Source organism: Salvelinus fontinalis, chromosome 12 (genome assembly GCF_029448725.1).
Source record: "Salvelinus fontinalis isolate EN_2023a chromosome 12, ASM2944872v1, whole genome shotgun sequence".
Lineage (NCBI taxonomy): Eukaryota > Metazoa > Chordata > Actinopteri > Salmoniformes > Salmonidae > Salvelinus > Salvelinus fontinalis.
The window spans coordinates 2510234-2525385 of NC_074676.1; the positions used below are offsets into that span (position 1 = coordinate 2510234).

The window sequence follows — 15152 nt, forward strand, 5'->3', positions numbered from 1 at the left end:
GTGCTATGTGCTATGCTAATATAACGATTTATTGTGTTTTCGCTGTAAGACACTTAGAAAATCTGAAATGTTGTCTGTATTCACAGGATCTGTGTCTTTCGATTAGTGTATGCTGTGTATTTTTACGAAATGTTTGATGATTAGTAGTTAGGTAAACACGTTGCTCATTGTAATTATTCTAGTCCATTTGTGACGGTGGGTGCAATTGTAAACTATGCCAGCTACCTGAAATATGCACATTTTTCTAACAAAACCTATCCCATACCATAAATATGTTATCAGACTGTCATCTGATGAGTTTTTTTCTTGGTTAGGGGCTATAAATATCTTAGTTTAGCCGAATTGGTGATAGCTACTGGTGTTGGTGGACAAATAAAAGATGGTGGATTATGCTAATGTGTTTTTAGCTAATAGATTTACATCTTTACATATTGTGTCTTCCCTGTAAAACATTTTAAAAATCGGACATGTTGGCTGGATTCACATGATCTGTGTCTTTCATTAGCTGTATTGGACTTTAATGTGTGAAAGTTAAATATTTAAAAAAAAAAAGATTTTTTTGAATTTCGCGGCACTGGTTTTTCAGTGGGGGTGGGGGGGGAGTGCCGCTAGTGGCACCCTCATCCTAGACAGGTTAAGCCTCCATATATCTATTAGTTCCAATATATCCATGACATTCATGATTTCCTTAAGAGCATGAGGGTGATAGTATGTAGTGTGATTTCCTTCGCGGTCCATTGAGGAATTTAAAACAGTATTATAATCTCCCACCATAATAATAGAGTCTTGTATTGCTTGTAGGATTGATAATTTGTTATATATATTTTCAAAGAAGCGTTGATCATCATTATTTGGTCCGTAAAGGTTAATGAGCCATAATCTGTTTATGGTCCAATAACATATTTAAAATATTCGATGTACCTTGTGGATCTGTTTGGACAATTTGCACATTCGGATCAAAATTACTGTTAATTAATATCGTCACCCCTTTTGAGTTTCCCCAAATTGTTTATTTACTAATTAACTAAATAATCGCACATAATTACATAAACACACAAACAGAATACCTTACACATTGTTTGCTACATAATGCAATGAAAGTCCCTTGTGGATTAAACCCAATATGACGGCTTGGTAGACAATGTAAAGGGGTGGGGACAGAATGGACCCACTACATACATACAGCTGAGAACTATGCTCATGGAAATGCGAATACTTTGTAGATGAAGTACTTAAACATCTGCAGACTGAATGTTCCTGTGTAGTCTTCATTTTCTTCACTCAAGAAAGTTTGAGTGTCTAGCCATTCCGTACCTTTCAGCTCACACTGTTGGTCTCGCTGGCCTATAGAGTGGTAACCATTTCATTGTGGGGACGCATGTCCTCACGTTCTCTGGTCTTTAGTTTTGTAGATTTCTTAACCATTTCTCAGCCATGTAGCCACCGCTTCATGCTGTCTGGTCTAATGTACATTTTCATTAGAAAGTGGATTTTATTGCGAAAAGGGGGTGTTCCATGACGCCGACATAATGTCTGGGCTCACGCAGGTGTGGTCGCTGACTGGTTAAGACTTTACATGAAAAACAATTCTCTCATTTATAAGACTAACATCACGTTTAATCTTTTCACAAATAGTTTCATATTTATATAAGTATAAGTTCCCCAACATTTGGATGTGAATCTGACCACTGGGAAATATACACATTCAGAGATGTTGTTATACTGTCCTTAGTTACATCACAAATTAGAACAAATTCGACAGGATTGTTTAAGCCCCCCCTCCATTTCCAACTGTTTGGATTACAGAAATATTGTTTCACTATTCAACCTTTTGAAAAATTTGCCATTGTCAAGTCCAAGGTGATGGAGATCAGGTCCACCCTGTTCCCCTGAAACACAGACGATGGTCCCCCGTTTGTGACCATTTCCCCAAACATCTCTGTGCAGTCAGACCTTTGATTATTTTGTGCCACCAGGGCCACAATAGTATGACCCCTCTTACTGCAGCTAGTGTTGCCAGCACTGCCACTTCCTTGGTGGAGGCACCTCACCGGAATCCCCACCGGCTAGGTACAAGGTCGTCAAGGTTCTCATTAGCAGCTTTGAGAATTTCCTTGTATATTTTGCAAAGCCCATCAGGGGGCGTTGGCTTTATAGGACCAACCTTGCCAGGCAGGCTCAGTAGGTCTCTGACCGCATTTATCTTTCTGTTTTGGCTACATATAGGCAGCGTACAGCAAGCCCATAAAACAGATAGCGACTTCTCTTTAGTGTATGGGTCATTCAGGTGGGTGTCTAGGGTTGTGGACCATTCCCTCATCATAGGACAATAAATAAATTAGATGTATAATTCATTTAAAAATGTATATCCCTCATCTGCACAAAATTTGAAAGCTCTCTCTCACAACCCTTGCTCACAGACACACATTGGTTCTGGGATATGCAACCATTTCCTTTGTCACTCACTTAGCGCCACACTTTTCCAAACATCAAAAACGCACATCACACCACAGCAGTAAACATATACTTTGCACACGAATCGCCGCCCGCTCTGAGCAAGAAATCGTGACTGTATTTACGTGAAATACCTGTGTTCGCCGGGCATGTCTCGGGAATGGGGCAGCCATGGTAAGGCTCTGTTACAAGCAGCATGCTTGTAAGGCTCTGTTACAAGCAGACCACCATAGTCCCTGTGCCCAAGGAAGTGAAGGTAACCTGCCGAAATGATTACCGCCCCGTAGCACTCACATCGGTAGCCATGAAGTGTTTTGAAAGGCTGGTAATGGCTCACATCAACAGCATCATCCCGGATACCCTAGACCACAACAGATCCACAGATGACGCAATCGCACTCCACACTGCCCTTTCCCACCTGGACAAAAGGAACACCTATGTGAGGATGCTGTTTTTTATTTATTTACCTAGGCAAGTCAGTTAAGAACAAATTCTTATGTTCAATGACGGCCTAGGAACAGTGGGTTAACTGCCATGCTCAGGGGCAGAAGGACAGACCTTGTCAGCTCGGGGATTCGATCTTGCAACCTTACGGTTGCTAGTCCAACGCTCTAACCTCTAGGCTACCTGCCGCCCCATGTTCATTGACTTCAGCTCAGCGTTCAACACCATAGTACCCACAAAGCTCATCACTAAGCTTAGGACCCTTGTACTAAACACCTCCTTCTGCAACTGGATCCTGGACTTCCTGACGGGCCGCCCCCAGGTGGTAAGGGTAGACTACAACACATCTGCCACGCTCATCCTCAACACTGGGGCCCCTCAGGGGTGCGTGCTTAGTCCCCTCCTGTACTCCCTGTTCACCCACAACTGCGTGGCCAAACACGACTCCAACACCATCATTAAGTTTGCTGATGACACAACAGTAGTAGGCCTGATTACTGACAATGATGAGACAGCCTATAGGGAGGAGGTCAGAGACCTGGCAGTGTGGTGCCAGGACAACAACCTCTCCCTCAATGTGAGCAAGACAAAGGAGCTGATCGTGGACTACAGGAAAAGTTGGGCCTAACAGGCCCCCATTATCATCAACGGGGTGTAGTGGACCGAACTACAGTGGTTCCTCACACATTGCGGGCTGCAGCAGCATTCTATGGCACGTTATTTAATTGTCAGACATTTTTTTTAGTGCTAGGTTGACCATCAGAGGACATCTTTGAGAAGCACTTGATAGTCTGCCATATTGGCATTACTAGGGAATTTAAAACCTTTTTTGTAATAACATAGTACATGGGATTGATTTTAAGAAATTTGGCTTAATGAATTTGATTAATATTATGGTGTTTCTATTCCGATAATCTTTTTAAACGAAACCCTCAGGGTTTCCATTAGGATGGATTGGAAAATATTGCGCTGTTCAACGTGGGGGTCGGGAGTAGGCGACAACATAAGAGGATCGGAGGATTCTAAATTTATTTCTAAGGGGCATAACATTTCCTCACCCTAATTGTAGTGTTACCAATACTAATTTCGCCTATGGAAGGCCTACAGGGTATCTAAAAAATTTTTTTTCAATGATGTGATTCTCCACCAATAATACATTTATATCTAAGGTTAATATCTAAGGTTAATATCTAAGGTTTTTGCCTGCCATATGAGTTGTTATACTCACAGACATCATTCAAACAGTTTTAGAAACTTTAGATTGTTTTCTGTCCAAATCTACTAATTATATGCATATTCTAGCTTTTATGGCTGAGTAGCAGGTAGTTTAATTTGGGCACGCTTTTCATCCAAAATTCCCAATGCTGCTCTCTACCCTAGTGAAGTTAACGTACTTTTCTAGTTAAATAAAGGTTACACTAAGAGCATTTCTGCACCCAATTTTTTTTATTCTAGTCTAACCAATACCCAAATGGAGATTAAGTGAAAATAAAAATCTCATTGATTTATCAAGACCAGTCGCCATGCTTGTCTCAAAGCAGCGCGAAACGGTGCTAAAATATGCTTTTGCTTCAAATCCTATTGCTTCTAACTTCAATATGCCCTTTAAATAAATAAGACCTACACCACTTTTAACAGCACATTACTCAACACTAGTGAGACTCATGTCGCCTACAGTATATTGAAAAATATGACGTGACTCCGCCGATAATTACATATAGAGGATTGGAGGATTCTAAATAAAAACCAAAAGCCGCCTCATGGGTCTCCCGGTGGCGGCCGGCATGGGTATCGAACCTGCTTCAGCCAGTTATTTAATATAGCTCTAGGCTCCGAAGAAATAGACTCCAATTAAGACCTCTTGTTGTTTGTAAAGTCAAATTAAAATTAAGATTATTGTTGAAATGAATTGCTCGACTGGTGTAGGTTTTCTCCATCTGTTGGTGTGCAACACTTGCATAACAAGTTAGCTATATTTTCTGCACCAGCCACTGTTCACCTCCTATTGATTGCGCTGCGGTTGTCGCCAGTTGTTTTTTAAATTTAACCTTTATTTAACTAGGCAAGTCGGGTAAGAACAAATTATTTTTTCCAAGGTGGCTTACCCTGGCCAAACCCGGATGACGCTGGGCCAATTGTGCACCGCCCTATGGCACGCCCAACCACGGTTGGATGTATTCAAACCAGGAACTGTAGTAATCCCTTTTGCACTGAGATGCATGCAGTGCCTTAGAAAGGTCAAAAACATTTATTTGTTGCAAGTTGGGGGGGTTTCACACCTAGCTCGGCTATTAGACAATTCTTTAGTAAAGGTTGAATAGTCTATTGTTCAGCTAATAGCCCTTCCTAGAAACATTGTTTCCAGAATTCACAGCCTGCTACAGTACGCTTGTGGAAAACAAAATGCCTCCAGGTGTCGAAACACTAAATATCTAAGGGGCTTTTATATAATTATAATGCAGGGTTAATGATAATAATAATAATGCTACTTTTCCCCCTTTCCACTTGTTAAATAACCTGGATTGTTACTCCCATCTCGTTCCTCGCCCTCTTCCACGTTTCATTGTCTGCCTGAGTGGCTCGCTTGTGGGCTTGCTGGCAGGATATGGCAGCACATTCAGTTGTGCGTCAAGAATACAGCACAGCAAGTTTGTATGACGGTCGGGTTATTCACAGGCAATAGTAATATGCTCTAAACCGCTCTGGTGACAAACAAAGTTTGCTGCCCTGTTTTCAATCGTCCACATGGCTGGGAGAACCTATTCAAGGTTGTAGAAACAATGTATTATTAGCTACAGTAACTAGCTACAGTGCATTTTAACTCAATTGAGCTGCTAACGTAGCTAGCTAGTTTACATACTGTATAGATAGCTAGCTAAGTTAATTACATTTGACCAGCTACCTAACTTCATATTAGCTAGCTATCTTGATATATTTGTATGTTATGATGACTGACCGTGTTAGAATAAAAAAAAACTAAGCTTAATCATGCTCCCTCTCTATCCATCTGTCTCTTGTCTGCAGGTATGTTTTGATGTGAGAGAGGAAGCCAGTTCCATCATCGCCACCTCACCCGCTCTTAAGATAACCTTCGGGCCAACTGGCTGGTTAGGAGACACCGCTAGAGACACTAGCACTGTAGCACTGTAATTCATTAATCATATGCTGTCTTCCCTGCTCCTCTGCTCTTACCTCTTTCCCTTTCGGTCTTCTACACCTCTCTTTCCACCTCATCTTTCTTTCTCTTTTTAAAAAAATAATGCACACCATATGTGCATTGAAGTGTACAGATTGAACTTGTATTTTAGAATATGATATTACAATTATAATATTTATAATGCATTTATTATGTATTTATAACACCTGGATAATGAACTTTCAATAAAGTGTTTCACATTCCCCACTGGTTGAAATTAAGTATCTCTTTGAAATACTATCCTGTGTCCTCAGATTAATGCAGGTGAAGGGAGTTAGATATGCATAGGAAGTGTAGTGTACTGTTTTTTTTCTGTATATATGAATTACAAATCAGCCTTTACTTAAATCATGTCTCTAGTCTATTGCATAGTTACAATGTGTAATCATTGATGTCCCAGGAGCAGGAGTGGTAAACACTGTTGAAGTGTATAAATGTAATACATACTTGCAGACACACCATCATTCAAAGAATGGAGTTTGATACACCTGGTATTGGATATGACTGAAAAAGAATGTCTCACAGAGATTCATACCTGAACCTCACCTTTATTTGCCAAGGAAGAGTACATGATCAGTGAATATATTCAATGTACAGGCTACAATGTGGGGATCTCATGTGTGGTAATAACTGCATGTATATAGGACTTGCATCCTTGGCACAATAAAGTTATTATATTCTACTCAATCCATAGGCTTCATTAATGCCATTTAGTCTTGAAGTCAATACAACAACTATGATAGCTGAGGTTCATAGGTTCTGAACTAATATTCATACCAAACGTTTTAGGGTCCATACGCAGATCAGCTACATACTGTAGCTAGCTACACATCCATAGGCATACATTTATTTTTATCCTCCACTACACAATAAGCAAGTAAATAGTTAGCTAGCTATGTTACTTCAGCTGCATTGCATGGCAAGTATAAGCAAGCTTACACAATTGTACATTCAATTTGCAGTAAATGCTTTAGCTAGCTAGATTCTTTACATCCACTGTTTCACAAGACGACAGCCTGGTTTGCTGGTTTTCTCAGGAGTCCCTAAAACATTAAACATGAATTACAATTTCATACTCATGTCATAACACTAGCTAGTTAGCTGGCTAATATTAGCTAGTCAGCTAACTTGCTAAAAAAGCGATTTTTGTAAATTAACTTTGTGACAAAAAAATATGTTTGACACTACATTAACATATTCCTCTCAATTGTACGTTTTTTGCTTGACTCGTTATGTTATAATTACTTACATTTGCTTCCACTTAATGTTTTGTCAGCCATCTTTGCTGAAGAAAGTCACCAGCGATGGGGGGCTTGCGTCAAATTCATCATTGGAACTAATCGATATGATTGGTCATATAAAAACCTTGGGACCCAAATGCATAATGAGTGCTCTAACTCCCCTTGCGGTGGTCTGGAGCAATGCAGCTGTGACGCTAGGTACCTCTTAAGTCCTGTGGTGCAAGCTCGCAACTTTTAAAGGAGGAACCACTGTATCATGGTCCAAACACACCAAGACAGTCGTAAAGAGGGCACGACAACACCTTTTCAAACCTCAGGAGACAGAAAGGATTTGGCATGGGTCCCCAAATCCTCAAAAAAAAAGTCTACAGCTGCACCATCGGGAGCATCCTGACCGGTTGCATCACTGTGGCAACTGCTCGGCATCTGACTGTAAGGTGCTAAAGAGGGTAGTGTATACGGCCCAGTACATCACTGGGGCCAAGCTTCTTACCATCCAGGACCTAAATACTAGGCGGTGTCAGAGGAAAGTCACAAAATTTGTCCAAGACTCCAGTCACCCAAGTCATAGACAGTTCTCTCTGCTACCGCACGACACGCGATGTCGGAATGCCAAGTATAGGACAAAAAGGTTCCTTAACAGCTTCTACCCCCAAGCCATAAGACTTTTATTTATTTAACCTTTATTTTGCTAGGCAAGTCAGTTAAGAACAAATTCTTATTTACAATGACTGCCTACCGGGGAACAGTGGGTTAACTGCCTTGTTCAAGGGCAGAACGACAGATTTTTACCTTGTCAGCTCAGGGATTCAATCCAGCAACCTCTCGGTTACTGTCCCAACACTCTAACCACTAGGCTACCTGCCACTGAACAATTAATCAAATGGCCATCTGGAATATTTACATTGACCCCCTCCATTTGTTTTTACACTGCTGCTACTCGCTGTTTATTATCTATGCATAGTCACTTTACCCCTACCTACATATACAAATTACCTCGACTAACCTGTACCCCCGCACATTGACTCAGTTCCGGTACCCCCTGTATATAGCCTCATTATTTTATTGTTACATTTTATATATATTTTTACTTTAGTTTATTTGGTAAATATTTTCTTAACTCTTTCTTGAACTGCATTGTTGGTTAAGGGCTTGTAAGTAAGCATTTCATTGTAAGGTCGACACCTGTTGTATTCGGCACATGTGGCAAATAAAGTTTGATTTGATTGTCCGAAATGGTTCCAACAACTCTTTCCTGTTGTCCTTCTTCGTAGTTGTCCGGTGACTTGTCGTGCAGTCCTGAACAGATCTTATGAGTTGATTTTCCTTCCATTCACTCCTAATGATGCTTCTTTGAAGATAGGATTAGCCAGCTGTATCGATGGTTCCCCAATGCGGTGATGAGAGTAGCGTAATACGATGTGTTGAGCAGAGTAACAGGATGATCCTACTTAACTTCTTTGTGACTGGGGGGCAGTATTGAGTAGCTTGGATAAAAAGGTGCCCAGAGTAAACTGCCTGCTACTCAGTCCTAAAAGTTAGAATATGCATATAATTTGTAGATTTGGATAGAAAACACTCTGAAGTTTCTAAAACTGTTTGAATGATGTCTGTGAGTATAACAGAACTCATATGGCATGCAAAAACCCGAGAAAAAATCCAAACAGGAAGTGGGAAATCTGAGGTTTGTAATTTTTCAAGTCATTGCCTATCGAATATACAGTGTCTATGGGGTCATATTGCACTTCCCAAGGCTTCCACTAGTTGTCAACAGTCTTTAGAACCTTGTTTGATGTGTCTACTGTGAAGGATGAGGGCATGAGAGCTGTTTGAGTCAGGGGTCTGGCAGAGTGCCACGAGCTCAGTCTCACGCACTCCCGTGAGAGTTAGCTGCGTTCGATTGCATTTCTACAGACAAAGGAATTCTCCGGTTGAAACATTATTGAAGAATTATGATTAAAACATCCTAAAGATTGATTCTATACTTTGGTTGACATGTTTCTACGAACTGTAATATGACTTTTCGTCTGAACTTTCGCCTGGACTTGCCCGCGCCTCCTGAGTTTGGATTTGTGTACTAAATGCGCTCCAAAAGGAGGTATTTGGACATAAATGATGGACTTCACGAACAAAACAAACATTTATTGTGGAACTGGGATTCCTGGGAGTGCATTCTGATGAAGATCATCAAAGGTAAGTGAATATTTATAATGCTATTTCTGACTTCTGTTGACTCCACAACATGGCGGGTATCTGTATGGCTTGATTTGTCGTCTGAGCGCCGTACTCAGATTATTGCATGGTGTGCTTTTTCCGAAAAGTTATTTTGAAATCTGACATTCCATGCATAACAATTGTATCTTTTAGCAATGTTTATTATGAGTATTTCTGTAAATTGATGTGGCTCTCTGCAAAATCATCGGATGTTTTGGAGGCAAAACATTACTGAACATAACGCGCCAATGTAAACTAAGATTTTTGGATATAAATATGAACTTTATCGAACAAAACATACATGTATTGAGTAACATGAAGTCCAATGAGTGTCATCTGATGAAGATCATCAAAGGTTAGTGATTCATTTTATCTCTATTTCTGCTTTTTGTGACTCCTCTCTTTGGCTGGAAAAATGGCTGTGTTTTTCTGCTACTAGGTGCTGACCTAACTAATCATTTGGTGTGCTTTCGTCGTAAAGCCTTTTGAAATCGGACACTGTGGCTGGATTAACAACAAGTTTATCTTTAAAATGGTGTAAAATACTTTTATGTTTGAGGAATTTTAATTATGTGATTTCTGTTGTTTTGAATTTTGCGCCCTGCAATTTCACTGGCTGTTGTTGAGGTGGGACGCTAGCGTCCCGAGTTTGTCAACTTCATGTTGAGATTCAATATTCAAACCATTTAAATGCGCAGCTGCCGCTTCACGTTTTTTCTGGTTCAATGTGTTTTTTTCTTAACTCATAATGTATACCTTTTTCTCGAAAGGGGCGTTCCGGCAGGCTGGCACGCTCCCCGACCTCATTCCAGGGCGGTGATTACTCACTGTGCAAACTTATGGAAAACAATTATCTCTTATAACTTCTTAAATCACATCCCTTCCTTAACAAAAACACTAATCATTTTTAATATTACAATCACAACGCACAGAATGGAAACTTCAAATATGTAGTGGGTATACTTTCCAAGTTACAGTATTTCCTTTATAAAATTTGTAATGACATCACAAAAGAACAAACAAAATGACATTAGTGCTCTATAGATTGCCTCTGTTAGTGCTCTATAGATCGGCTCCATTCCCCACATTATATACTAGAAATATTGTTCCAGTATTTGTTTTTGAACGTGTTAGAGTTTCTGCGGGAAAAAGGTCTGTTGAGACAAAGCACATTCCTTTGGTGAATTTGGAGAGCGCAGGCCTGGATCTTATCCCTTGATTTACATCAGGACGTGAGTTGTTAAACCCCACTAGTTATTTCCATCTGATTGAAGTTATTCATTGCAAATCTGATCTTTTTGGATTTTCGTGGACAGTCATGACACCACTGAGAGTCCGGACACCCATTTTAACATCCCATCCAAAAGACGGCACCCTACGGAGGGGAATGTCCCCAAATGTAATCAAGGTTTAGTCAAATATTATATCTGTTTAGGCTTCTTGAAGTTAATTTGTAATCTATTTGTTTTATTATGTTCTGGCCCCCTGACCATCCGCAAAAAAAAGAAAATTGGCCCGTGGCTGAATCTAGTTTATCATGGGTTATGACCATCCTCGGTCGCTTTACTTGGACAAAGAAAATACACTTTATGACACTGTCAAGAAGCATTATGACCATCATAATCATATAAGCCAGATAGGCCTATCACGTGCATGCCCTTATGTCAGTCATCAGTCAAAAAGAGGGTGTCTCGTCCTGCTCCTGTATTCATCCCAGTCATCAGCAACAGAGCATTGGGGTAGGGATGTCTGACATCAATTTGTGCGCAATTCCAATGATAATTTAATGTGGTCAGTTTCAGAAAATGTTATATAACATAAACATACTGTTGATAAGTAAGCTATGGTGTGGTAGGTGTTGTGGGTATTGTCACTTATGTAGGGGTTGTAACCAGCCATAAAATAATGCCATATGTCAACAACAGATTTAAATGCGTCATGACAGTGTTATTACCATATTATGACAGGTTATGACAATGTCACAGATAACGTGTTATGACACTGGGTGTCAAGTAAAGTGTGAAAGGCAGCTTTATGCATACTGCAGCTAATATGATGAGCAAAACTAAACAAAGAGAAGCAGCCGGAAGTAAGCATTTCTGGAAGTACGCACACTTATTGGTTTGACACAGTGACTGCATATTCAATGGCCTAAGGCCTGTTCCATGCGTTAATGTTTACTAGAACGAATGAGAGTGCACTGCAACAGTACTTATTTCATACTTGCCTGTTCCTCTGCTCCCCAGTCTCTACCCCTCCTCAGAGCAGGTCTAATTCCCTGTCGGGAAAATCTTTTTGTGTTAGCGTAGTAGCGGAATTAGCTATTGAAATGACTTGGCATTGCTGCAGATGCTAATTTGGTATTTTGCTCTTGTGAGAACTGCAGTTGTTGTCAAAGTGAAATGTCAGAGCCCCCGGACTCAAATTTAAGTCACAAAAGTTGGTTTGGTCTTAAAGCCACATTTCGGTATTCTCAACATGAATTAATCAACTATGTCAACGTGGAACAATGAAAGTGATTTGATTTGACGACCAATTGTCAGCAAATGTTGATATAAGAGACTTTTGAGTAGTTAACATAATACATTGTTAATCACCGGTTGGGGTTATGGCCAAAAAAGGGTACAGAACATTTAAAGGGAACAGTGACACTAAACTCAACTGGAGTTTTATTCAATCCGCTTTCCTTCATCTTCTTTCTTCTCTTTTCTCCCCATCCTCTACACCCCTCCCTCTCTCGCCCTCTTCTCACTCCCCATGCTCTTCACCGCTCTTTTCCCACTCTTCTCTCACCATCCTTCATCCCTCTTTGACTCCCCCTCTTTCTCTCCCCCTCTCACTTCTGTCTTCCAGAAAAGCGTTGTGGAGCAGCTGAGGAAGGACCTGCTGGTGAAACAGGAGCCAGAGGTGATGGTGCAGGTGCCGGCTGCAGACAAACACGTCCTCCAGATCCCCTCCTCTGCCACTCTGCTGGCCCTACAGCAGACCACACACACCCAGGCCCTGCAGCAGGTAGCCACACAAGTCAACAGACACTGTCAACCTTAGCTCAACTCAGCTGCTTGTTATGTTGCACAAAGGCTTGTTGTGTCATAAATTTGCAGTAGCCTAGAAACATTCCTGAAACTTTCCCAGGTTTTTCAGAAATACCATTTGGATGATTTCTTGTTGGATAACTTATTCTCTCCTGATTCAAGGAATCCTCCAAACAGGATTTATGGAAAACCTAGGCAGTTTGGGAAAGTTTGCAACACTAGCCTGCCCTGAAAAGCCCCAAACCTGTCAGTGTTCACAATCATATACTACTATAAAGATAGAGAGTGAAGAATCATGCTAAGATAAAGTCCCTGATACTCTGGATGGTTCTCTGTACTGGCATTAGCTACGTTATCAAATGACCTTCAGCCATGCCAGTTCTTTCAGGTAGTACTTCTTCGTTCCCATGACCTCGCGGACCACGTTCCAGGCTAGACAGACACAGCCATGTTGTAAACCCTCCGTCATTCATGACTGTAGATTTATCTCCAGCTCTTAGTGAGATGTACGTGCTCGGCTGGCAGATTTCCTGTGGCGTTTGATATAATCGGGAGGAAAGATTCCCTCCTCCAGGGAATGGTTTAATGAATGTAGCCTTAGTAGTGAGTCACTGGGCTTCACATTAGTTCATATTTGTTGGATTTGGCATTATTATGCTCACTTTTCCACTCCCTTTTTTGACCCCATCTCATCTCATTTCTCTCTCTTCTGTCTCTGCACTCCGATTTATCAACTATTTATTTATTTGTATTTTTTCTCTCCTCTCGCTGTCAGAAGATGCTGGCAGTCACCCCAGTCATCACCACTAAGACTCTACCTCTAGTGCTGAAAGCTGCCACTCCCACCATGCCTGCCTCTGTCGTGGTGCAGCCCCCCTCCACGGTCACTGCCATCAGCCACACCTCCAAGCCCGGCGCCATCATCTCTGACAACTCCATCTCCCGAAACACACCAGTCAACCTCCAGGTGGCCAGCAGGTTGATCAATCAGGGTTCAGAGTCCGTGCGACTGGTGTCAAAGAATCCAGTTGTGGTAAGGGGCATTCACTTCCTGTACATTTTACAGTACTATCATTGTCATCCTTTGTAGTTCAACTCTTTCAAACTCTTTCTCTTGTAACTGGTGGCAGTTTGGGGTCCCCAGAATGTGTTCAAATTAAGCAGTAAATATTCAACCAGTTTTTTTTCTGTTTTACAAAGTCTCTTAGAGCAAGGTGGGTTGAACATGTTTGTATGGAAATATGCATGGTCAAAATTGAGAATGTCTCTTAATAATGAGGAGGTGCTTTGAGGCAGTGGTGGCACTTGGCACAAAGTCACCTTTCTCTCTGTAAAACTACCTGCGGAATTTAAATATTTTCTCAGATCTAACTGTTGTCTGCAGCTCCAGTAGAGAATACAGTATTTGCTGTGGTTTTGTCTCAGGTGCAGGCCACCACCACCCCCACCTCAGCACAGCCAGTCAAAGTTCCTCAGTTTGTCTCTCCTAGAATGACGCCTCAACCCACCTTTCAACCAAAGTTGCGTCCTAGTAAGACCTGCCCCCTAACCCTAATCCCCACCAATACTTTCCAATGTGTGAGTGGACACGAGGCATTTAACTCAGACATCACTAGAGGGCGACAGTGTACACAAGGACACAAACCCAGTGCAGTCACAGTCTTGGCTCCATGGCTCCAAGCTACTGTTTGCATTGTGCTGCTTTGTTCATACCCTTTCCTCTAGTCTTCTTCTGCTTTCAGAATGATGTGTGCTCATGTTGTTACTTTGGTCTGTGTTAAGACCTTCCTTTGCGGCTGTTGTGTCTTTATGGTGAAAACTCGTTGTTTTGACTGTCAGTGTGATAACCTGTTTTTAACCCTGGGTGTGAATGTGTGATTTAATGCCCTGCTATTGAGGTGTGTAATGCCCCTGGGATCTCAGAGTCCCTCAACTCTGGGCTCATTCTCATTCTCATTCTTACACAAAAAATATACCCTGGAATGAGTAGGTGTGTCCAAACTTTTGACTGGTACTGTATCTATATATGTACTTTAATCTTATTTATAGGGATATACAATTGCTCCTGTAGCAGATTATATATTATTTGAGCCACTCCCCACGGGTTAATTGCTTCATTGCTCCAGACCATCACAAGGGGGAGTTAGAAAACTCATTATGCATTTGGGTCCCAAGGTTTTAAATGACCAATCATATCGAGTGGTTCCAATGACGAATTTTGAAGCGAGCGACCCTTGCCTTTGTGGCGTTCTTCAACAAATATGGCTGACAAAACATTACGGTTGAACCAGATGTAAGTTGTTATAACGTCATAACGAGTCAAGAAACACATTTACAATTTTGCGGAATATGTTAGTTAATGTATAGACAAACGTTAGTGCATATTATTTTGTCATAAAGTTAGTTTACGAAAATCGCTATTTAGCAAGTTATCTGACTAGCTAATGTTAGCCAGCTAGCTAGTGTGATGTTGAACAAACCAACAAAAATAAAAATAACCTACGGGTAAGAAACAGTCCAGTCAAATCCAGCTCTAGGGCTGAGTCTAATCATAGCAATGCAAAGTCA

General features: G+C 41.1%; 1 protein-coding gene across 5 annotated transcripts in view; it reads left to right on the forward strand.

Moving 5' to 3' along the window:
• The window catches only part of LOC129866618 (PHD finger protein 21A-like), a 115151-nt gene that overhangs the window by 54116 nt on the left and 45883 nt on the right, over positions 1 to 15152 (forward strand). For 4 of the 5 annotated variants that reach the window (XM_055939378.1, XM_055939379.1, XM_055939374.1 and 1 more), the window contains 2 exons: positions 12403 to 12561; positions 13360 to 13617. In XM_055939378.1, coding sequence (XP_055795353.1) covers positions 12403 to 12561; positions 13360 to 13617 — 417 coding nt within the window. The remainder of the gene's footprint in view (positions 1 to 12402; positions 12562 to 13359; positions 13618 to 15152) is intronic. The other variant, XM_055939375.1, reaches the window with a different exon arrangement.